At 46.5% G+C, this 23,337-nt stretch overlaps 1 protein-coding gene and 1 pseudogene across 1 annotated transcript in view; one reads left to right on the plus strand and one right to left on the minus strand.

Annotated features, from left to right (window-relative positions):
• LOC136651581 (corticotropin-releasing factor receptor 2-like) overlaps positions 1 to 23,337 on the plus strand; it is a 151,787-nt gene that overhangs the window by 80,255 nt on the left and 48,195 nt on the right. Inside the window, 2 exon segments of the mRNA XM_066628122.1 lie at positions 12,269 to 12,354; positions 19,223 to 19,329. Of these exon segments, the coding sequence (XP_066484219.1) occupies positions 12,269 to 12,354; positions 19,223 to 19,329 (193 nt within the window).
• Positions 5,782 to 5,901, minus strand: LOC136655197 (5S ribosomal RNA; annotated as a pseudogene).

The following is a 23,337-nucleotide window of genomic DNA, read 5'->3' on the forward strand; positions in this document are numbered from 1 at the left end:
TTGATGGGGGGGGGGGGGACAGTACTCCAGTATATACTTGAGTAGGGCTCTGGAGCATATCTATCTTTGGATCTCCTCAGATATAAAAAATAGCAGTGTGCTTTCAACCCCTCTCGCTACTTTGTGATTTAATTCTGAATATATCTAAGAACAGACTTCCAAGTTCTGATTGGATTAGCAGGATTAAAACAGAAGGTGTGAATGTGTGGAGTAATGAAGCATTGTTACAATGCACTTGCTATTCAGAGGTGCGCATTTTTATATTTGTGAGCATTGGTAGGACAATGTTAACAGCCCTAAACAAATGTCCTGACCGTCCAAACAGATCCACATCTTCTGGTCAATCATTAACATTAACAGTATTTATATACCGCTTTTCAACTAAAAGTTCACAAAACGGTTTACAGAGAAAAATCAAATAACTAAATGGCTTCCTGTCCCAAAAGGGCTCACAATCTAAAAGGATGCAAATGAATACCAGCAGACAGCCACTAGAACAGACAGTGCTGGGGTGAGGTGGACCAGTTACTCTCCCCCTGCTCAAAAAAGGAGCACCCACTTGAAAGAGTGCCTCTTACCCAATTAGCAGGGGTTGCTAATCATGATGTGCTGCTATTAAACCATTGCTGTTTTACTTTATTTGATTGTTCTTTTTATTGTGTTGGCAACCTTCAGTCTCGGAAGACTATGGTATCGCGCTCTGAATGGTGGTTCTGGAACAGCGACTAGTGTGGCTGAAAAGGCCGATTCGGGAGTGACAATCCCTTCCACACTGGGAGCAAGTGCAGTCTGTCCCTGGTCTCTCTCCCTGGCTATGGGCCTTCCTTCTTAGCCTCTTAGCCTCAGACCGTTGGCCAAGTGTCTCTTCAAACTGGGAAAGGCCATGCTGCACAGCCTGCCTCCAAGCGGGCCGCTCAGAGGCCAGGGTTTCCCACCTGTTGAGGTCCACTCCTAAGGCCTTCAGATCCCTCTTGCAGATGTCCTTGTATCGCAGCTGTGGTCTACCTGTAGGGTGCTTTCCTTGTACAAGTTCTCCATAGAGGAGAACGATGCGTAAGAAAGTGGTGTGCAAATGTTTTAAATAAATAAATATCCATTGAGATTCTGGATATCCACAAAATTTGCCTTCCATTTATGAGACGCATGAAGTTTCAAGCCTTTGCTGTGAAGGAAGATAATTGAACTGGGTCCTTATGGTAGACCCAGTCATTTGCATGTGTTTGTTTTTGGTCTCAGAACTCTACTTCACAATCTGTTAAGGGAAACTGAAGTAGATTTAGGAAACAGCAATGAATGGTAATACAGACATGGTTTCTGCAGTCTGTGTACCAAAGCCATGTCATTCCTCAAAGGGCTGGTGGTGGAGGGAGACCATCTCTCTGGGTCTTTTTCCCCCATTTTCCATTTATTATGGCAACAATTATCACAGCACAGATCCTTTGGAATTGAGGCCTGCCAGGCTCGCTAATGGGTCCATTGGCTAAGTCTTTGCCAATCCACTCCTCCCAGGTGGCCATTAATCCTCCAAGTGCTTTCCTTGTTAATGGCTTAGTTACAGTATGAAGGCTATCAAAAGTATTGTGATCAGGTATATTTGTCCAGGAAAGATGCTTGACCGTAAGTGACTTCTCTGAGTCATTTCTGTTTTGTGCTTCTCCTTAAAAAGGTACCATTTCTACAGAAATAATCAATTGAACATAATTGTATATCACCTGCTGTCTAGAAACATGTCATCTCTTCTGAAATGTTGCTGGCTGCCAACCTGGTGGTTTTTCTGCTAGTATTTAATCATTTCTTAATTTCAAGCCAGGTCCCCATATGTTTCTTAGGTATATCAGGATATGTCCACTCCATCAATTTCCATGTGATTTGTTCTCAATAGAGGCATGTCAAACTGGCTCATGACGAATGTAGGCTCTTGAAGTCTAGAAACACAAATTAAATTCTGATCCACATGACCCTTCTCTAGTCAGATTCCAGTCTTGAGTTTTGAAAACACTCGAGGAAAGTAGCAAGAAAATGGCTTGCAAAGCTGCTTCAGGAGGATTGAATGTCCTTCTGCTGTCTCTACGCAAAAGAATAAATGGTCATAAACTGGATATATAAAATGGCAAAAGAAACCAATGACTGGACAGTGTGGGTGGGAGACATCACTGGTTTAAAGAAATCTCTCATTGATTAACCATGCAGATGGAACAGTGAAATTCTAAACTGACTTACTAGGACTAAGTACCACTGAGCTCAATGGGGTTTCCTTCTGAATAATGTTGAGAATTTCACTGCTAATTAGAATGCAGTCCTGCTGGAGCAGGCAGGTCAGCTGGTCTGCGCTGCATCCAGCACAAGTTTGGGGCCAGAATTGGCACAACCCAAGGCAAGGGGGAAAGTCTCCCCTTACCCCATGTCACACTGCACTGGCCCCAATGGGTCTACTCGGATCTGCGCCACCTCAGGAGGTGACACAAATCTGAGTAGGGGTCAGGATCGTCGCTTGGGGTCAGGATCTAGCCTAACCTCTGGATCCTGGCCCAGCCTCCTGCTCCCCACCTGCCTGCCCCCAGGAACACCTGCCACCCACCCTCCCCCAATCCCATACACTTCCCTCCTGCCTCCTCCCTGCACTTTCTCTTAGTAAGTTAGAGATCCTCTGCTCCAGTGTCAAACAAATGCCAAATCATTAATAAGCAATTCAGTTCATGCAGCTACCAGGATGTTGCATACTGAGCCTCAAATTGCATTGCTCTGTGATCTCTGCCCTTCCTGCCTCCTCTGCACCAAGGAAAGCTATATTCTAAGATGGGCTGATGGATGCAAATTAAGCAATTTGCATATGCAGCATATTTCCGCTTCATCTGCTAGTCAGAGGAAGAAGCAAGGATTCCCGTAATAAATGTATGTGTAAATAAGGCCCAAGACCTTTGAAATCCTCTGTCTCCTGCCCCCAATGTTGTCTTCATGTGACAACCCTGGAGAGCAGTTCTAAACCCTACTGTATAATGAAGTAACTCGCAGAGGCCACTTTTATTGTCACAACACTGTGACATGTTGGGATGGATTTATAGACACCTGGAGTCATCAGAGAGACTTGGAGTCTCAGAATTTGCTCCCGCTGTTGAGCAGAGGGTAGGTGATAAATGGCAAATCACGAAGGGAGTTGGTTCAATTTCTTTTCTTCCCTTCTTTCCACTGTCACCAAATGTGCTGATAGCACATTCTGTATGGTAGTTTAGAAAAGAATCTCAAACTCACACAAGTACGTACCTCAGTGGTAGAGTGCTTGCTCTGCATGCAGAACGCCTTTGGGTTCAATTCCCTGGTACGTCTTCACCTAGGGATGGGAAGACCCCTAGCCTGAAATCCTGGAGAGCCACAACCAGTCAGCATGTCCCAGTGGTGTAGCTAGAGGGGTGCAAAGCACTAAGTTTTGCAGGTGCCTAAACGTGCTGTGCAAGCAGCCCCTCCCTCTCCTCTCCCGGATGGCCTCCGTTTTGCTCCCCCTGCCCGGAATGGCTCTGAAGGGGACGTTGCTGCTTGCTTGGCACGTTCAGGTGCCTGCAAAACTTAGTGCTTTGCACTCCCTTTAGCTACACAGCTGACATGTCCTGTATTGTATACTCTGCATGGCATCAGCTCTCCAAAGGCTCAGGATCCTTTCCTGAGATCCTGTAATCACAGGTGTTGATGGTCAAACCCGAGACCTTCTGCATGCAAGACGGATTCTCTCCCACTGAGATGTGGCCTACCTCCATAGCCCCTCTCATGCATGCACCATGACTAATTCCATTTCAAAACCTTTCAGTTGACTCTTTTTTCCAATTGAAATAGCACACAGTGCTAAACAAATAGTGATTTGTTTAGGATCAGAACCATTGCAGGGGCAGAGTCCTAAAGCCCACTGTGGAAGAAAACCAGTTCCACACCATCTGCCCCCTGCCATGGTTCCACCCCTTTTTGCTGCCCCCTGCAGCCACTTCTTCAAAACAGAAAACACCAGGCCACAGGATGCGTTCAGCTTAACATATAGTTTGAGTCTAGAATCTTTCTCACTCCATTTCCTAAACTCCCCCCCCCCCCCAAGAAAATACAGCTTGGTTGACTGAAGCTTGTTCAGCCACAAAATTTTGCCTTCATACAGAATATGATCATAACAGGTTATAGCATATTATGAACAGAGCTCCCAAGATAAAAACAATCTATTAAAAACTATGGATAGGTCACAATCATATGTAGAATTTCCTTTTACTGCGCTAGAGCTGTTACAAACAGCAGAGTCATTTCTGCTAAATACTGGCTCAGAAGATCAGGTGGGATCTGGGCAGAATATGGGGCTGGATAAAAATCAATTATGAGCTATGTGGTGGGTGGATTGTTTAAACCCGGTCTAAAGTATTGTACGTGACTTGCAGTTCTTTTCCTAATATTGCGGATATCTCTTTCATAACTGTAGCCTGTTGCTTCTTTAAAGTCTCTAGTCATGGGAATTGTCTGTTGCGAGCTCATCTCAGACTGTGCTGTTTTTGCTGGTGGTTTTTTAACCTGACTTGTACTGAGAGTATCAGCGGTTCCTTTTAAAAACATTATTCCCATGACTCTGCCGAAGGTTCTGATGTGGGGGGGGGGGGGGTTTAGTTCAAACAGGGGAGGTTTGGTTCATTCTTTTCAGTTTTACTTTCTGATGATGATGATAGGTGATATGGCTATCCAGATTTTTCTGGAATGAACCTTTCTAAGTGGATACTTCCTTCATCTTTTCCACACCAGGGATCACCTTTTAACCACAGACAGCAACCCATATACCAGCTGCTGGGGGAGGATTGGGGCAGGGATTGGGTCACAACAGGTCAAATATTGGTGGCATTGGCAGCCGCTGAATCCTATACCTCTGTCCTGGGCCTGACACATCCCCTTCTGCATAACAGACCTACACCAGCAACAGACGTGGTGTAGATATGAGTTGGGCTCACAGGACTAGACCGCAACCAGAGAGGTAAGTACAATTCTTCTTTACTTACCTCTCCCAGCCAGCCTGGTCCCTGCTGGAGTGTATCCTGTGTGCCAGCGGAGGATAGGATTTACTTATGTACAGTACTTTTTATCCCACTTTTCTAATGGATTGGGCGATTACTAACTGAAAGAATTGAGTAACAAAAATAGTCTTGTTCCTTGATGTCTCTTTCTGAATAGTTGAGCCTTAAGAAAGCTGATGTAGTTTCTTCATAACAGCTTCTGGAAGAACTGATGAACCTCAACAGTATCCTCCAACTCTGAATATACAGACAACAAATTTTGGATTCCAGCATCAGTATTTTGGAAGCCTTCTGTGGCCAGTTTGATTGTTATCCTGACTACTTTCTGAGTTACACTGAGGCTGACCACATCAGAAGATCATATTAATCAAATAGTAAACAATAATTTATTTGCATAAGGATAATTTATTGGAAAATCTAGATCTGCACTCAAGAGTAAATCCCTTGAGGACATTAACCTCCTGAGTAGCTGGCGATATTAGCTCAAGGCACATACTAGTTGTTGCGGATGCAAGATGTAGCTCCCACATAGCTCCATCCCTTCCATCATTGCCTCCGGAGCAGAGCTGATGATGAGTGTGGGTCAAAGCCCAGAACTGGAGCTGCATATGGTACTTGGTAGCCTGAGGCCTCACCTCTCTGCATGCCTATGTGTTCTAGATGATAGCCCTACTGAGTTCCAGGAAAGGTTGGGGGCTGCCTGGCCCACCGAATGGTTGGCTGGCAACCTTCAGTCTCGAAAGACTATGGTATAAGCCTACAGCACCCGGTATTCCCAGGTGGTCTCCCATCCAAGTACTAACCAGGCCTGACCCTGCTTAGCTTGCGAGATCAGAAGAGATCAGGCATGTGCAGGGTAACAGTTGCTGCACAAAACTCCTTAGTCACTGTTTTGGTGCCTCTCTCTTTGGTGCATCTCTGTAAGGACAGCTCCTACGCTTAGCTCTGGAAGCCAGCTCCGGCTGCTTGAACTGAGTTCTGCTGGACAGCTCCCCTGCTGAACCAGATTTTCCTGCCTAGGAGTGTTAAACATTAGGTCTGGGGGGCAGATGCAGCTCGTGGAAGCTTTTTCTCTGCTGCTAAGCCGTGCTGAGGTGTCACTGCCGAAAGGGCAGCCCACATGAAGACCGGGCTCTCCCATATCTTGAAATATGATCAAGATTTGCTTATTTTCTCTTCTGTCATTTGCAGCTAATGAGTTCCTAAGTGAAAAAGTGCTTATTTGGGGTTATGATCTGTTTAAAGACATCCCTTCCTGCCTAATGACATCACTTCCAGCCTTCAGCAGGCATCATGGATGATATTTGGCCTGCTATATGAAACGAGTTTGACATCCCTGGCCTAGAGCCTGCTCCTGCTGTATGTTTTCTGGCATAAGAACATAAACATAAGAACATAAGAAGAGCCCCACTGAATCAGGCCAAAGGCCAATCTCATCCACCTTCCTGTGTCTCCAAATCCACCAAATGCTTCAGGGAACACACCAGACAACAGACACAACCTGTGTCCTGGTGCCCTCCCCTGTATCTTGCAATCAGAGGCAGCCTACCTCTACCTTGCACATACCTACCATGACTTGTAACCCATGATGAAATGGCAGGTTCCTCCCTGCCCTGTTGGCATGGCAAGAGATGAAGCAAACTGCTTGGGTTCTGTGGCAAATGAGAAGAATATGGGCTTACAGGCTTTCCTGAATAGAGGTCTCTCTTCAAGGAGAATTCACTTTCCGTCTTTGGATTCTGATCTTACTTGGCCTGGATACAGACCATTTCCTGCCAGCCAATACATCTGAATGCGGTATCAGCCCTGGAGGTAGAGAAATGAGACCTGGGATCTGCTTTAGGGAGATGAGCCACAAAAACCTTTGCAAGGTTGGGATTGGACAGGTAGCCAGGTGGGGTGTGTGTCTGTGGCAGGCTAGACAAGGGAGCAAGTGGGCAGGGTCAGGAGAGGGGTCCGTTCCAGACAGGAGACAAGGAGAGCAACAGTTGGGAAGCAACATTTTGCAGTTGCAAGAACATATCCCCATAATTATTTCTCTCTCCTCCCCGGGGAATGCAGGGGTCAACCAGCAGCACACACTGAAGTTGGTGAAGAGCTGTTTTAATGGGCTGCATTTGTCTCTGAGGCAAATGTTGTCAGCTACGCCAGACAGGAATCTGTCATCACTCTGGTCACAGCCTGCTGCTCATGACTGAGGTGGATGACATTTTTCATCTTAATTAAGATGATCAGAAATGTAACCCTTGTCAGAAAATCACTGGCAAGGAGCCCCCCTCCCCAGTTATAATTTGCTTGGTTCTGCGGCGGAACCAACCAGTTTAAAAGGATGTGGTTTGAGCCTGCTTCTCTCCCAGAAACTATTGCCGGATGATGGCTTGTGAGCATCAGGCTCTTGCACATAAGCACAGCTGCCTCCCCAGAGCCTCTCTGTCTGTTTACTTTCTGCCTCTGTGGGGATATGGCTGGATGCATGTCAGATAGAGGTGTGCATGCAGAAGCTGCTGATGGCAGTGCTGATCCTCCGTCTGAGAGGGAGCCGCTGGCTCGCTGTGACATGTCTGTTCACCGCTTTGCAGGGGCAAGTCCTTTGCATCCCTTCCGGATGCCTCTTTGGCCATAGATCATGTGCGCAAACTGTCTTTTTTGGTCCCATGTGCGCAGATGAGGATGTGGACACAGTGGGAGGGGGTCAGTTGCTTGCTCCGGTAGCTGCCCGTCAACTCGGTTTGGCAGTGAAATGTTGAAAAGAGAAATTCAACGTGTTTCTTGGAGTTTCTTTCAAGAAAATGCATAAGAGGACTTCCAAGAGGAAGTGTCACTGTACGGCAAGTGAAATTCCTCAGAGATCTTCTGCAAATTCTCATTGAACACCCTCCCCCAAAGTAACTATCCTTCTGGTTCCCAAGGAGGCAAGAGTCCAAATCAACGCTTGTGAGATATGTGCCATCAGACCAGAATGAATGCAGTCAGCCCATCGCAGGTTCACTTGCAGGTTCCCACATACAAGTTACTGGCAGTTGTGAGTGAAATGCTGGTTGAAGGGAGAGGGAGGCGGAAAATACTTTTTTAGAGAGCTGAAAGTGCTTTGAGAGAGGCTACTTTCACAATGCACACTTTTCTTTCTTCTGCCCTTTTGTCAATTCTGATTGAGCAGGTTCAGCAGGTCTGTGAAATAGTCAGCGGCATCAATGGGAGTGCGAGCCGCACTGGCTGATGCGCACAAGGGGGGGTAATACCCAAGGCCTCTGAGAGAAATTTTATCAGGGGGTACAAAGTTTTTGGGGGGCCCCTTTTCAAAGGGGGAGGGGTGAGACAGTGGGAGAGGGTGGTGACGGGAAAGGAGAATGGGGGCGAGGAGAGGCAAAACAGGGTGGAGGGAAGGTGGAGACAGCTGGAAAAGTCAACCCACCCACGTGGCACAGGCAGCTAGATACAGTAATGTAGAAAAGCAAACATGCTCCTCAGTCTCTCTAAAATCTTTTAAATATAGAAAACCATTGCAGAAAATTAGTGCCATCGCATTTAGGCTGACGCTAGGGTGGAAAGTGTCCTGTGCCTACCAAAACTTGCTTCTGCAGCAGCTGTGGTCCTGCAGCTGTGTCCCTGAGCTCCTGCACACTCCTTCGTGCTAAGCGGATACCCAAACCAAAGAGCTATTGTAGCAAGCCAGATCTGACACTGTGTCATGTATGCATTCCTTGGCCCAGCATATATGGCTTGCCAATAGCTGCAGTCACTGCTGCCACAAGTTCATGGTAGTATCCCCAGCATTCCGTGTGGGCAACAAGTCTGAGTAGAGAGGAAAATGTCAGATCCCAGGAAATTTCTGGGCCCCCTCCTTTGGCTCCTGGGTCCCCTTTTTGACCCTGGGCCCTGGTACAAAGTATCTTTTGGGCCCCTTTGCAAGGGGTGTGTGTGTGTGTGTGAAACAGAGGGGGGGAGGGTGGTGACAGGCAAGCTGAATAGGGACAGGGAGGGGCAAAACAAGGTAGGGGGAGAGTAGAGACAGCTGGAAAAGTCTTTGGAGCCCAGGTCTACCTGCCAATGTGGCATCAGTAGTATCCAAAGCATCCCCAGTCATGGTAGTGGCCCCAGCATCCCATGCGGGCAACAAGTCTGAGTAGACAGGAAAATGTAATATTCCAGGAAATTTCTGGGCCCCCTCCTGTGGCTCCTGGGCCCCCCTTTTGACCCTGGGCCTGGGTACAAATTACTCCTTTTACCCCCCCTCTCCTAGGCGCTGGTGACACCACTACTAGCCAACTGTGTTGAAATATTTCTAGTCTGTCAAAAGTGATAGCCAAAAAACCAGCAGGGCAGGACAATAGTACATCCCCATGCCCACTGCCTAGGGCATTACCCCACCCACTGCATGGAAGGAGGTCCATCATAGGGGTGAGTACAAAATCTTGCCAAACCTATTCCTCTACATCAGTGGTTCTCGCCCATTTAGCACCGGGACCCACTTTTTAGAATGAGAATCTGTCAGGATCCACTGGAAGTGATGTCATGACCAGAAGTGACATCATCATGCAGGAAGATTTTTAATAATCCTAGGTTGCAATCCTACCCACGCTTACCCAGGAGTAAGTCCCCTTTACTATAATTGTTAAATGAATATGCATACATAATATACGTAGTAGCTTATACAGATCTGTAACAGTTCCCCAAATGCAGTCACATACAATGGGAACATCAAGTCTAATATATTAAAAATAACATGAATGGGGACCCACCTGAAGTTGGCTTCCAACCCACAGTTTGAAAAACACTGCTCTAGATGTAAAGGTGGGGCATCCACAAGCAATCATTTCTGCTTCAAACCACCTTCCACTCTCAGGAAGAACTATTATATGTCTCCAGCCAAAGATGCTTCCTCTCCTCTGAATTTAAGCTCCTCATTGCTAAAAAAAAATGAGATTGTAGATATTCCTTCAACATGAATATATTCATCAGCCAGAAAATGGATTTCTGGCAATGCTTGCTGCTTGCAAAATAATTTCAGATGGATGGATTGTTCATCTTATAAATTTAATGCCCAAGATTAAAAATATTAAATAAATCTATCACTACAAGATGTTTTAAATAATTGCTGCAATTGACTTGATTCAATTTTCAAAACTGTGTAATTATCATAATTGTATACATGTGTGTGTCGGGCAGGTATATGCTTCGATTCCCCTGGGTTTTATGTCAAGAGTTTTCTATCCGTTGCTAATGCTAGATTATGATGAAGAATAAATCTCTGTCAAAACGATACTTTAAAACTGCAGGCGCACAAATTTAATATCCCAGCAAGCAATTTTAATGCAACAATATTTGACTGCATTCGGCTGAAGAAAATGAAATTTCAGCAACCGCACTATCTCTGAGATCCTTCTTGCAATCTCTTGAGAGCAGAGTTCGGGACTGGAAAAGGCCAGCCGTCCTTGGAATGACAGGTACAGGGAAAGCTTGCACAAAAGGAAGAGGCAGAAGATTATACACAAAGTGCAGGACCACAGTGAACTGGGTGGGCCAAACTCGCTCAAAGGCATGTGGCTCAATGTGTCTCCAGGGCCAAACGAGGCATACCCTGGCATACCCTTTTGCAGAATTGGGTCTGCCACTGAATGCATATAGTGCGATGGGTTCGGGGCAATTTAAAGTGCAGCTTTTAAGGGGAAGCTGAATTCCCTCCCCCACCCCCATGTCTCCCCCCTTCACTCCCAACCAATGTTTTGAAAACGTTTTCCATAGGAGTGAGTGGCGTTGGCAACCATTTGTTTATGAGGGAATGAGTCCAGGGGAATCCAGGAATTCAGGGAACTCCAGGAATGAGTCCTGGAACGTGCTGGAATCCCTAGCATGTATGCACTGCTGAAACAGAGACGCCTGCGTTGGCTCGGTCATGTTGTGAGAATGGATGATGGCCGGATCCCAAAGGATCTCCTCTATGGAGAACTCGTGCAGGGAAAGCGCCCTACAGGTAGACCACAGCTGCGATACAAGGACATCTGCAAGAGGGATCTGAAGGCCTTAGGAGTGGACCTCAACAAGTGGGAAACCCTGGCCTCTGAGCGGCCCGCTTGGAGGCAGGCTGTGCAGCATGGCCTTTCCCAGTTTGAAGAGACACTTTGCCAACAGTCTGAGGCTAGGAGGCAAAGAAGGAAGGCCCATAGCCAGGAAGACAGACCAGGGACAGACTGCACTTGCTCCCAGTGTGGAAGGGATTGTCACTCCTGGATTGGCTTTTTCAGCCACACTAGACGCTGTGCCAGAACCACCTTTCAGAGCGCGATACCATAGTCTTTCGAGACTGATGGTTGCCAATACCAATACATAGAGTCCAGGGGGCATCACTGAGTTGGAGGGCAACTGTTTCTGGAGAAAAGGGTTAAACATTCCATCCCCAAGTACCATGGTCCAGATCCTAATTGTTTTTTCTCACGACTTACAACTGTGTTTTAAGTTTTAAAAACATTAAAAACTTTTTACAGAAAGGTTTTGAAAAGTTTTTAAAGCCCAATGAAAGGCTAAGCCATGCAGTGGTGTACGTAGAGGGGGTGCAAAGCACTATGTTTTGCAGGGAGCCTCACTGCAGCATACAAGCTGCCCCTCCCCTTTGGAGCCATTCCAGATGGTGGGAGTGGTGGAAACGGAGGCAAATGCAGTATGGAGTGCCTGTTTAGTCAAGGCAAACATCTCTGTTTTGCTCCCACCACCTGGAATGGCTCCAAAGGGAAGGGGAGGGGCTGCTTGTAAGCAGTGGTGAGGCTCCCTGCAAAACATAGTGCTTTACACCCCCTCTAGCTACACCACTGAAGCCATGTAAGCAACCACTCCCACTCGCTATTGAAGCTGTTTGCATTGGAGCATGTGCCACCGTTGTGCAGGATAACTTCAATGGCTAGTGGGAGGGTCCACTTACATGGCACATTGTGGCATCTCTAATACTTACCGCCTCCCCGTAGCTACCCTTCTGCTCAAAATCTCCCTTTGCTCACAAGCATGGCCTTGGTCTGTATTCATCCAGCTGGTCTGTACTCTGTGGCCCATAGGCTGCTGCTGGTTTTAAAGGCAGCTGAATGCAGCTGTTGTGTCCTCGTTCTTGAGCTGGATTTTCAAAGACTCCAGAGAGGGGGATTTGCTTTCTTCCCACCTGGGGCAAGCAATGTTGATCAGACATCACTCTTTTTTTTAATTAGCTTGGGTTTTGTTTCAACTCTTCTAACAGAGCTATTTTTTTTTCCTTTTAGGAAATACGTATCGAGAATGCATGGGCAACGGGACCTGGGCCATCAAAGCTAACTACACACAATGTGAGCCTATTCTGGCAGAAGAGGTCTGTGTTTCTCTCCGTGTGTGCATTTTTCTGTGCATCCTTGCAAATTCCCAAACTTCCAAGGCAGGTGAAGCAGCTGTTTCAAGCTGCAACCTGGGAGAGAAAGAGAATTGGTGGGCAGTGCCCTGCGTCCTATAGCTGCCTGTGGCCTCCACCAACACACCACCAAAGACAGAGGAAGTGAGAACAGGACCAGGGTTGACAGTGGCCTGCCTCTTCCTCTAGTACCACTCCCCTGAGCTAGCAATTCTTGTGGTGGTGCTGAAGGAAGCGAAAGGTGGCGGCAGTCCTGTTTGGTCACCTTGCAAACTCTTCCAGTGAGTGCCCAACTTTGTCCAAGGAAGATTTGCTGAGCAGGAGCACTCCGGGAGCATGAAAGGACTTGCTCTTCTGTCTTCAGCGTGCTTTCACCCAGTTTTTTTTGAAAGAAGTAACTGGATGGGCGCTGAAGGAGGCAGCAGCGTAAGGAGGGGTTGAGGGGCATGTGGAATTTTAAAATGAAAACGAGGAAGGGAAGGCAATTTGGGCACTGAGTCTGCCTCACCTGTACGTTAGAAGATTGTGCGTAAGTTGCACTCTGGGATTCTCATGTCTAGCTTCTAGCAAACAGGACTAAGTAATGAAGAGGTTGAAGAACCTTTGATGAACCTGAGCTTATGTGATCTTTGCTGCAATGGGCAATGGAGGCCTGGTGCTTTATTTAATCAATCAATCAATCAATCAATTAATTTTCACGCTTTTAACCATCTTTCCTTCCCAGAGCTCAGGGTGGTGTGCCTAGTCCCTCTTCTTTTGTCCTTACATCAGTCCTATGAGAGAGGTGAGGCTGAGAGATAGTGAGAGATTCACTCTGCAGGAAGATTCACAACCTCCCTGTCCTTCCACAGCATGAGGCTGCCTGTATTCAGTCTGGCCCCTTGATTGATATTTACTTGGACCTACTGTAGACCTTAGCCCCTCACTTGTAGGGTAATGGTACAGAGATAGATGACAGCCAGACAGATTGGAGGGACGTCACTTATTAATGAACCTTCTCATCCAACTTCCTTTGCAAAAAGCCCTGGCATTCTAATACAAATTACCTTTTTTCTTTTTTCTTTTTAAGCGCTCTTTGCAATGCAAAAACAACTGCAAACAAATGCCATCAAAATAACTCTTCTACCACCTTTGGGGTTTTAACTCTGCTCAGTTCATTTTCAAGCCTTGCCCCCTTGGGAGTGCTCAAAGCCATTTGTAGGCAGGTTCTTCCTCAACAGGCAAGAGCAGACGTGCTCCCAGAAGCCCCCAGTGTTTGGAAGGCATTTATGGTTTCACCTGACAGATTCCTTGCAGATTTACCTAAGTGCTTTATAAATATTAAAGTCAAGGAGTATTCCCTAACTACCCAACAGCTCAAGTATAAAAAAGCAAGAGCAAGGCTGGGTTTATGGCCAAACAATTCCTTGTAATCGCAGCTTTGATTAAAGCTAAGATTTACTCAGCTTGAAATGACCTTTTATTGCTGTCTGTTATTATGCGTTTATTAATCTCCACGGACGGCGCATATCAGCTCAGCTGACCGGATGCATCTGTTCTTTTTCAAAATGTAAAATACAACTGAGAGTTTCTATTTAGCTTCTTTCTAATATAACTAACATTTGAAGTCTATGGGTGAAGACAGGTATAACATTCGTTGAGCTGCAGGGCTGACTGAGAAGCGCCATCTCTGCATTCAGTACAAATGTACCTTTTTGTCGCCAGTGTCAAGCTCTGAAAAAACTGGTGCCACAAGCCAAAACTTGTTGTGGGCAGCACTGATTGGCCAGCACCTGCCGCAACACCTCCACAGTCAATCCCTAAAATAGTATAAATGTATATGTGGCACTTCACAAAACGTTCTTTTAAGTCAGTAGTCTACCTGAAAAAGGAGGAGAGGAAGCAGTTGACATGTTGGCAATTCTGTCATTCAAACTGTTATGCTAGGGCAGGGGTGCCCAAACCCTGGGGCCACTTGCAGCCCTCGAGGATTCCCAATACGGCCCTCAGGGAGCCCCAGCCTCCAATGAGCCTCTTGCCCTCCGGAGACTTGGTGGGGCCCACAGTGGCCTGACGCAACTGCTCTCAGTATGAGGGAGACTGTTTGACCTCTCGCATGAGCTGTGGGATGAGGGCTCCCTCCACTGCGTGCTGTTTCATGTCTGTGATGCAGTAGCAGCAGCAAAGGAAAGGCTGGCCTTGCTTTGTACAAGGCCCTTTATAGGCCTTGAGCTATTGCAGGACCTTCATTCATTCATATAAGTTCATCTTTAATATATTCATTTATGTAAACTAATGTAAATTTATTCAAATTTGAAATGTAAATTAATTATTTTCTTCCCTGGCCCCCAACACAGTGTCAGAGAGATGATGTGGCCCTCCTGCCAAAAACTTTGGACACCCCTGTGCTAGGGGAAAGATAGGCTTTCAACCATGGGCAAAGAGCCTACTGAGACTTCCCTTTACATTTGACACCTGTCTAAGGAGATAGATAAAATCTCAGACAAAATTGGATCAATCCAATTTTCAACCCTATACAACAGAAACATAGAATGGCAGTGACAACAACAACCAACCAAAACATCAGGTATTAAAAGCACAGAAAGACAAAATGGTCTTACCTAGTATTTCAGACTTAATAAAATACATGCCAAGTATGTGTCCTGCGGAGAAACTCTGCTTCTGATCACTGCCCACCTGACCTCTGAAAGTGGGAGCACCTCTAAAAAGGTAGGACCTCTGAAGAAGGTCTTAAGGAATCACACTATAGTTCGTCCTTCCTGCTCATCCTACGGGGGAGCTCCATATTGATGAACCCTGGATATGTCACCATCATCCCCTGTAACAATGGGCTGTTTCCCATATCTGAGGTCAAGAGACATTTTTTGAGATCGAACAAAAGCAATCTTGGCCAGTTAGAATTTAACTTAGTCAGATTCCATCATCACTTATGGGTTGTCCAGTGCAGCCAGGTTGTAAGATGCCCTCCAGTCCTGCCCTTGCCTTCATCCCTGGAAGTTTTGTGGAGGCTCTTCATCTCTCCAGCCTTTGCAGCGCTCGCAAAGAGCAAAGTGCACCTTGTGGCTCACCTGCACTGTTGGATCGAAGCCAGCCTGGTCTTCCCATCCTGCAGGTGTGGATTGCGTGAAAGGAGGGCCATGAGTCCTACTCAGTGGTGGGATTCAACCGGTTCGCCCCGGTTCTATGGAACCCCTACTTAATCAAGGTCTTGGTTCTGAGAACCGTTTGCTGGCAGGGAGCTCTGACGCCTCCTGCGACTGCTCTGAGAATGTAGGAGAGGGCGCGATCCCTGACGAGGGCAAGAGGAGCAGTTCAGCTGCCCGCCCCGCACCTCTCCTCCCCAGCGGAGCTAGCTGGCTCAGCTCTCCCGGTGGGTCGGGGCGCCGGTGGGTCAAAGAGGAGGGCGCTGGAGCTGCTCCCACCCAAAGAGCCCCGCCACCTCTGAGGGCGAGCCCCCCGCCCCGCGACCCCTCCTGCCCCAGCCTGCCTGCCTGACCCTTGTGGAGCCCTGACCCCCCAAGCACCCCTGACCCCCTTCCCATGTGCAGCCCTGACCCACAAGCAGCCCTGACCCTCTTCCCACAAGCAACCCTTAGCTTCTCATACTCTTCTCTGAGGCTTCGATCTAATCCACACTCTCCTGCGAGTAAGCCCCATTGAACACAATGGAACTTACCTCTGGGTAGGCACTGAGCACAATCCTAACCAGGTCTACTCAGAAGTAACTCCTATTTTGTTCAATGGGGCTTACTCCCAGGAAAGTGTGGATAGGATTGAAGCCTCAGTGATGTAGATGAGATGCTTCCTTCTTTGCCTTCTGCTTGACAGTGGCTGCAATCCTAACCACACTTTCCTGAGAGTAAGCCCCATTGAACAAAATAGGAGATACTTCTGAGTAGACCTGGTTAGGATTGTGCTAAGTGCCTACCCAGAAGTAAGTTCCATTGTGTTCAATGGGGCTTACTCCCAGGAAAGTGTGGCAAAGTTTGCCACACTTTCCTGGGAGTAAGCCCCATTGAATACAGTGGGACTTACCTCTGAGTAGACATTATCAGTCAGAAGTCGAAGAAGGAAGCATCTCAGGCTGTGATCCTATTCACACTTTCCTGGGAGTAAGCCCCATTGAACACAATGGGGCTTACTTCTGAGTAGAAATGCCTAGCATTGCCTTGTCAGTCCAGAGTAGAATGAAACGCAGCTCCGGGACCTCCAAGGGGCACCTCCTCCTTCCAGCTCCAGACTGCAGAAGTTTTTGGAGCTCCCCCTCCACCTTTGATCCAGACAAGAGGGTCAGTCTCCCAGTGTCTCACCCCACCAGTGGCTCTCCCCAGAAGAGTTTTTGCCCCTAAGGGACATCAGCCCCCTCCATCTCTCACACAGGAAGGAACTGAAGGTCACTTACATCTCCCCACACACTTCTTCAGCTTGGATGGGCTCAGAGGGCTAGAGGTGCCCAGTGAGAGGAGCCAAGGGAAGACTTGCCTTCCCCTGTGAAGTGCAGGTGCAGCTCCGCAGCTGCACACCTCCTGCTGCTGCCTCTGCTGCCACTCTGTCACCCCCTTTGCCACTTTCACCTGGAACCGCAGCAGATGGGTTGCCGAACCCTGGACTAAGCTAATTACTGGGCTGGGGCCCGTTCCTTATGAGGAAAGCCCAGGCATTTGGGCCTCTTCAGCCTAGAAGAGAGGCGCCTGAGGGGGGACATGATTGAGACATACAAAATTATGCAGGGGATGGACAGAATGGATAGAGAGTTGTTCTTTACACTCGCACAAAACACCAGAACCAGGGGACATCCACTAAAATTGAGTGTTGGGAGGGTTAGGACAGACAAAAGAAAATATTTCTTTACTCAGCGTGTGGTTGGTCTGTGGAACTCCTTGCCACAGGATGTGGTGATGGCGTCTGGCCTGGATGCCTTTAAAAGGGGCCTGATGGCATCCACCCAAGAGTTAAACTACCTTTCGGTATATCTTTTGGTATACTGGTAAATGGTCATTAGGATATAGAACCTGTTGTTAATTTATTTGAATCCCACCACTGGTCCTACTCCTAGAGTTCTGCCTCCAGTTGGCATCAGAGGAGTCTCAATGCACCCTTCCTCACCCTGTCACTGTGGCCCCACTCAAGCCCACCTACTCTGGGGTGCCAGCAGGGGTCAGCACAGCTGATCACCCCGGCACTCTTCTGCAGCCCTTCTCTTTCTTCCCAGGGTCTTCCTGGTGGCTTCCCTGCCTTCTTGCCTTTGCCAGGTGCTCCCTTTGCTCCCTTGCTTCTCTCCTTTTCTCCTTCCTCCCCTTGCCTCTCTCTTTTCTGCCATCTGTTCTTTTGTTCTCCTCTTCCTCCTCTCTCTGCCCCCTCCCCCTCATCTCCTACTTTTAAGTTAATACCAGCCTCCGCCCCCAAACAAATCTCCCTGTGTCTCAGCTGTAGGGTAGTTTGTTCCCTTTAAGATGACAGAGCCTGGTGATGATGGCATTGCCAGGCTCCTTCCCAGTGACACATGTTCCGCAACCATCTCTTCTGGCTCCTGCTGAAGCAAGGAGGGTCAGGACACATTGCAATAAAGCAGGAACGTTCAGCAGGTGATCTTTCAGCTGGCCTGGTCCCAAGCCCATTAGCGTCTTTAAAGGTTAAAAGCAGCTGTTTGAATTGTGACAGTGAAGATCCTTTAATGCTATTCCAGGAGGGAAATCCTAATGAACGTTCTAGCTACATTTTAAATCCTTTGAAATTTAGATCCAAGGGGTGTCAAATGGGATGCAGAAGGGGGCAACCAAGAAAGCCTGGAGGTGATGACCTGTGAAGACAGGGTGAAGGAGCCGGGCATTTTAGTTTGGAGAAGAGACAAGAGGGGACATGATTACAATATATATCTGAGGGTTTGTCATATGGATTATGGAGCAGATTTGTGTCAAGTGGTTTTGGAGGGTAGGCTTAGGAGAAATGGGCTTAAATTACAGCAAGGATATTTCAATTAAACATCAGGAAGAACTTCCTGCCAGTACAGACTGGCAATGGAACAGTCTGCCTTGGAAGGTAGTAGATTCTTCGTCGTTGGAGGTTTTGGCAGGGGTCGGACTCGACGGTCTTGAAAGTCCCTCCCGACTCTGATTTCTATGGAAAAAGGCAACAGGTCACTGAATCATAGAAATCAGAGTTGAAAGTCTGTAGCCTGTTGACATTTTCTGTAAACAGAAGATCCCTGTTCCCCTTTTGAAAAATCCCCTCGGTTTCAAAAGCAGGTTGCCAATGGCTTGGCAAGGGAGAGAGAGCTTCTGTTTGACAAACACATGTCTAAAGCCCTGATGAGCATGTTATGCTGTTCTTTGGATCACAGACAATGCAGTTGTGGAGCTTCTCTTGAAAATAATGTGCTGCAGGCCCTGGGAATCATGTATGCGACATGGGTTCATTGTTATGCCTGACAGTCAAACTTACGTAAACAAAATGAGCCACAAACGCACGAAAATATTTGCAGATCAAATATTTATTAGAGTCGTGTCTTGCAAATAGTCCGCATTTTAGAAATGTATTAAGTAAAGTTCTAGCTATTTATGTCGTTCACCCAATTTAATCTTGGCACCTTGTCTGAAGCCCCGGAGAACTGCTGTCAGACTGTGTAGATAATACTGGGCTAAATGGCCCAGCACTCTGACTCAGAAGAAGGGAATTTCATGGGCAGGGAAGCTGTCTGATCCACAACAAATGCCTTGGCACGGGTGCATAAAAGTTCAGATTAATTACTACTTCCTAATCCAGTTAGCTCTACCTTAATGGTCAGGTTCATAGATCAGGTTACATTGACTTTCTCTTTTTTTCTCATCTCCAGACCAAACCTGCTCTCCATTACAAGGTTGCGATGATCATCAACTACCTGGGACATTGCATTTCCCTAGGTGCTCTCATTGTAGCCTTCTTGCTTTTCCTTTGCTTGAGGTAAGTCTGTTAATATAGATAGATATTATAATATATAATAGAGCTGTTAATATATGAGCTGTGGAAACCCCCTTGTTAGGGGCAAGCCATTTCTGTTCTTTGTTTGCTTACTTGTATTTATGTCTATGCCTAATAAAGGTTAATGAGATTGACTGAGGTAAATCATCTGTCTTCCATGAAGTTAATTTCCTTGGCTGTACAACTTGCTGTCATGTCTTTTAGAATTCCCTAAGGACTTTCTTGTCACCTGCATAGAGTTTGTGCTGGTGATGTGGAGGAGGAACTGAGAGTGGCTAAGTATGCTGGATATAGAGGTGTACTTTGCAAGGGTAACCCCTGCATTGTACAAGCACAGAAAGAAACTTAGGGCACAGTCCTAACCAGGTCTACTCAGAAGTAAGTCCTATTTTGTTCAATGGGGCTTATTGTCAGGAAAGTGTGGTTAGGATTGCAGCCTTAGCTTCCCCTTGGTGAAAATATCACACAAGAGCCTTTTTCTGAACCCAATCGATCTCATTCCAACCACTCTCACTTGGCTTTGTTGTAACAGTATCATTGCATTGGCTAGTGAAGAAGTGACAAGGGGCTACCTCTGGAGTCTTTAAGGTAGAGTGCTGGGTTTCTTGCAGGTTCTAATCCTTGCTGGATCCTGATGTCACACAGGATGGCTTTGGCTACAGTACCAGTACAGTACACCTTTTAGGCCTCGGATGGCCAACTGACGGACCTGCAGGCTCCCAAGCAATTTTATCAGATTAGCACATTTTCTCAGAAGTGTCCACATCTCTCCAAAAAAACCACAAACCAGTTTTTTTGGTGGCGGGAAGTGAAGGCTAGCATCCAGGCTCTCTGAATGCACTGCTTCAGTGGAGTAGGCATCTTGGCTACTTCACAGCTAACAAAAGAAGAGATAATTCATTGTAATTGTATCTTCAAAGGCATAAAAGCCCGGGTAAACCAGGAAGTTGCAATTTAGTTAATTTTGTCTAGACGCCTAATTTATCTCGTTTCTAATACAGTGGTAAGTTCATTTCTTTGCTCATGTTCTGCTATATAAATCTCTTGCTTTAGACATCCGGAATCAAAATTGATGTGCTTTTTAGTGTCTCTGTGTAGCTCTTCAGTTAAATACCTCTTTCTCTTTCATCAGTAATACTCTACAGGCTTATTTACGGCATCTCAGGATCTTGCCTGTCATCTAGAGAATATGTTTGTCATAATAGTAGCAAAACCAACATTTATAACAGGGTGAATGGTAACTGGGTAAGCAGCAACATGGCCAAGGAAGAACTTAGGAGGGTTTTTATTGAAGCCAACATACTGAATGTGATCCAGTAGCTTGGAACTGTCATGCAGAAAGCCAATATAATTTTAGTTGTACTAAAAGCCTAACAATTCCCTATTTGATATGGTACTTCATTGCTTATGCATTCTTAAGACAGTCCCCTGACGGACTCATTGCAGCCAAGTGCTGAAAACATGCTGGGATGTATACTGCTTGGATTGATACATTTGTCTCTTGCACCTGTTTGAGTTCTGGGTATTTGTACCATCCATATATACATCAGACAGATATTGTGTATGGTACTACCTTGTTGTTGGATGAACTTGTAATGGCTAGAACGCTGGTGTGCCATGAAAGGTCTGCAGGTGTGCCTCAGGAGCTTGAGGCACAGAAGTTGAAAATCACTGAAAAACTCTTCCGGGTTCTGCAGCTCTGTTTCTAGGGCAACTGTCTGTAGGATCGAAATGTCTATTCCTCATCCTCTGCAAGTAGAGCCAGTCAAGGAAGAAGGACAGACAATCCATTATTACGGACAGTTGCCCTAGAAACAGAGCCACAGAACCCAGTCAAGTCACCCAGAAGCCAGCAGTGACATCACAAGAAGGAAAGATGATAGAGAAGACCAAGAGGTCAGTGTGCCATGAGAAGGACAATGTTGAAAATTGCTGACTTAGAGCTTCTGCAGAAAGGAAGATGACTGATTCCTTTTTTTTTTTTTTAATGTTTTGTTTATTTATTACAGATACAGGTAAGGAAAATTGGATAGACTTAGGGTTAGGACTACATAGGTCACACACAAGGTAGTGGCCGTCGATTACAACCTACATTAATCCAAACACAATTCTGGAGGGTGACTGGTTCCTCCTTACCTCCAGTAGCAGAAGCAAGTGGTGTCAGCAATAGAGTGGAGGGAAGACAAGAGCATCATAGTTGTGGCTTGAGGATCTTCTCTATGTGCAAAATCAGTCTTGGATCCCATAAGATGATGAAATTCATAAGCAGCTCCTGGAGTTGGTGGTTATGATTGGGAAGGACTGGAGAGGAATGAACTGGGATCGACTCGGACAGTGATTCTCAAACGTTTTACCATTGCGACCCACTTTGTCAGCCATGTTGTGCCCCAGAATGCCTTGCAGCTTCTGGGTACCGCCCTAGAATACCTTGTGGCTTCCAGATAGCTAGCCCATGACCTACCAAAAACCAGGTCAGAACCCACCAGTAGGGGCCCACAACCCACAGTTTGAGAACTGCTGTAGTAGAAGCAGAATCTTTTTCTGTAGTGGACGCTGACCTTCTGAAACACTCTCCTCATCAAGATTAGGTATGTCCCCATCTATATGCCTTTAGGTGCCAAATGAAGATATGGTTGTATAAAAAAAAAGCGCACTTTAATGCTGCCTTAAGTTTTGCTAGAGAGTTTATGCTGGTGTTATTGTTGATTCTGTTGTTGTTGCTGAGTGGTTGTTTTCGGTTTTTTGCTGTTGTTCTCATGGTTGTTATAATCCCCTGAATTTGGGTGCCACCTGCGTTTCTTGGACAAGAAGCAGGGTGTACAGTTTTTTAAAGATTAAAGATATATAAATAATAGGAGTAGGATGCTGAGAGCACCCCTCAGTATACCAACCCAGACCATCTGTGGTAACAGATTTCTTTTGACAGTTGATGGCGGCAACGGAAACACGAACCAAAGATCTGGAAGTAGGCTTCTCTTTGAGGATGGGTTCATAAGAACAGAGAAAAAAACTGTATTGAATCAGACCAAAAGGCCTCCTAGACCCCTACCCAGTTTCTGTTCCGGAAGCAGCCAGCCAGATGCCTTCAGGACCTGCAGAAGCTGGCCTTGAAGACAATATTCCCTTGTTGCCCTCTCCCCATAGGTAAACAGTGGACAAAAGGTTCCTGAAGGCTCCGGTTGGCTATCTGCTAGGCATTGCTAACCCAGCCTTCATGAAGCCACCTCTTGCCCTTTGGAAGCAATCTATGCTAAGCAGTGGATTCCAAGAAGCCATTATTCCTTGTGTGAAGGAGTCTCTTCTTGTGCCCTTCCTGAATCTCCTGTTAATCAGTTTCATTGGATGACCATCAGTCCTCGGGTAATTAAAGAGTGAGAAAAATATCTCTCTGTCTACCTTCTTCACATATGCAAAATGATGTAAAGCTCTGTCACTGCCCTCTGGGGTGCATTTTTTTTAAGACAAGAAAGCCCATAATGCTTGCACCTTTCCTTGTACAGAAGGTGCTCTAACCATTGTTCCCCCTAAGCTCTGTGACCACATGGCTGTGCAGCTAGATGCCGAGTTCCTCACCATTGTAAGTAACATATGACCATTACTGAATGCCAGATGAGGTCCCATCCTGCCCCACAGCAGGGGTGGGGGGGGGGGCTGTGTGAACCCCTTACAGGGAATACTAGCTCCAACCCCCTCATTTTTTCTTGTTCTTTCCTGCACCTCTATGTCAGCTTCATGATAACCAAGGACTTCCTCCTTCTTCATTTAGTCCTCTCCATCAGCCATGAGTGGAGCTTTCATTCTTTTGGAAGCTGAACATCTCCGTGCCTCTTCCTTTGGCTGCTGATCTATGTGTCTAATGAGAAAACAATAACAGCCACTACACCAACTGCTGATGAAGTGAAAAAAGTTGATTGAATGTTCTTCTTGTAAGCAGTACGTGAAGAGGGAACACGGCCCTTGCAGAGAAGCCCCTACCAGTGATCCTTCATG

The sequence above is a fragment of the Tiliqua scincoides genome, chromosome 5, assembly GCF_035046505.1.
Source record: "Tiliqua scincoides isolate rTilSci1 chromosome 5, rTilSci1.hap2, whole genome shotgun sequence".
Taxonomy (NCBI): domain Eukaryota; kingdom Metazoa; phylum Chordata; class Lepidosauria; order Squamata; family Scincidae; genus Tiliqua; species Tiliqua scincoides.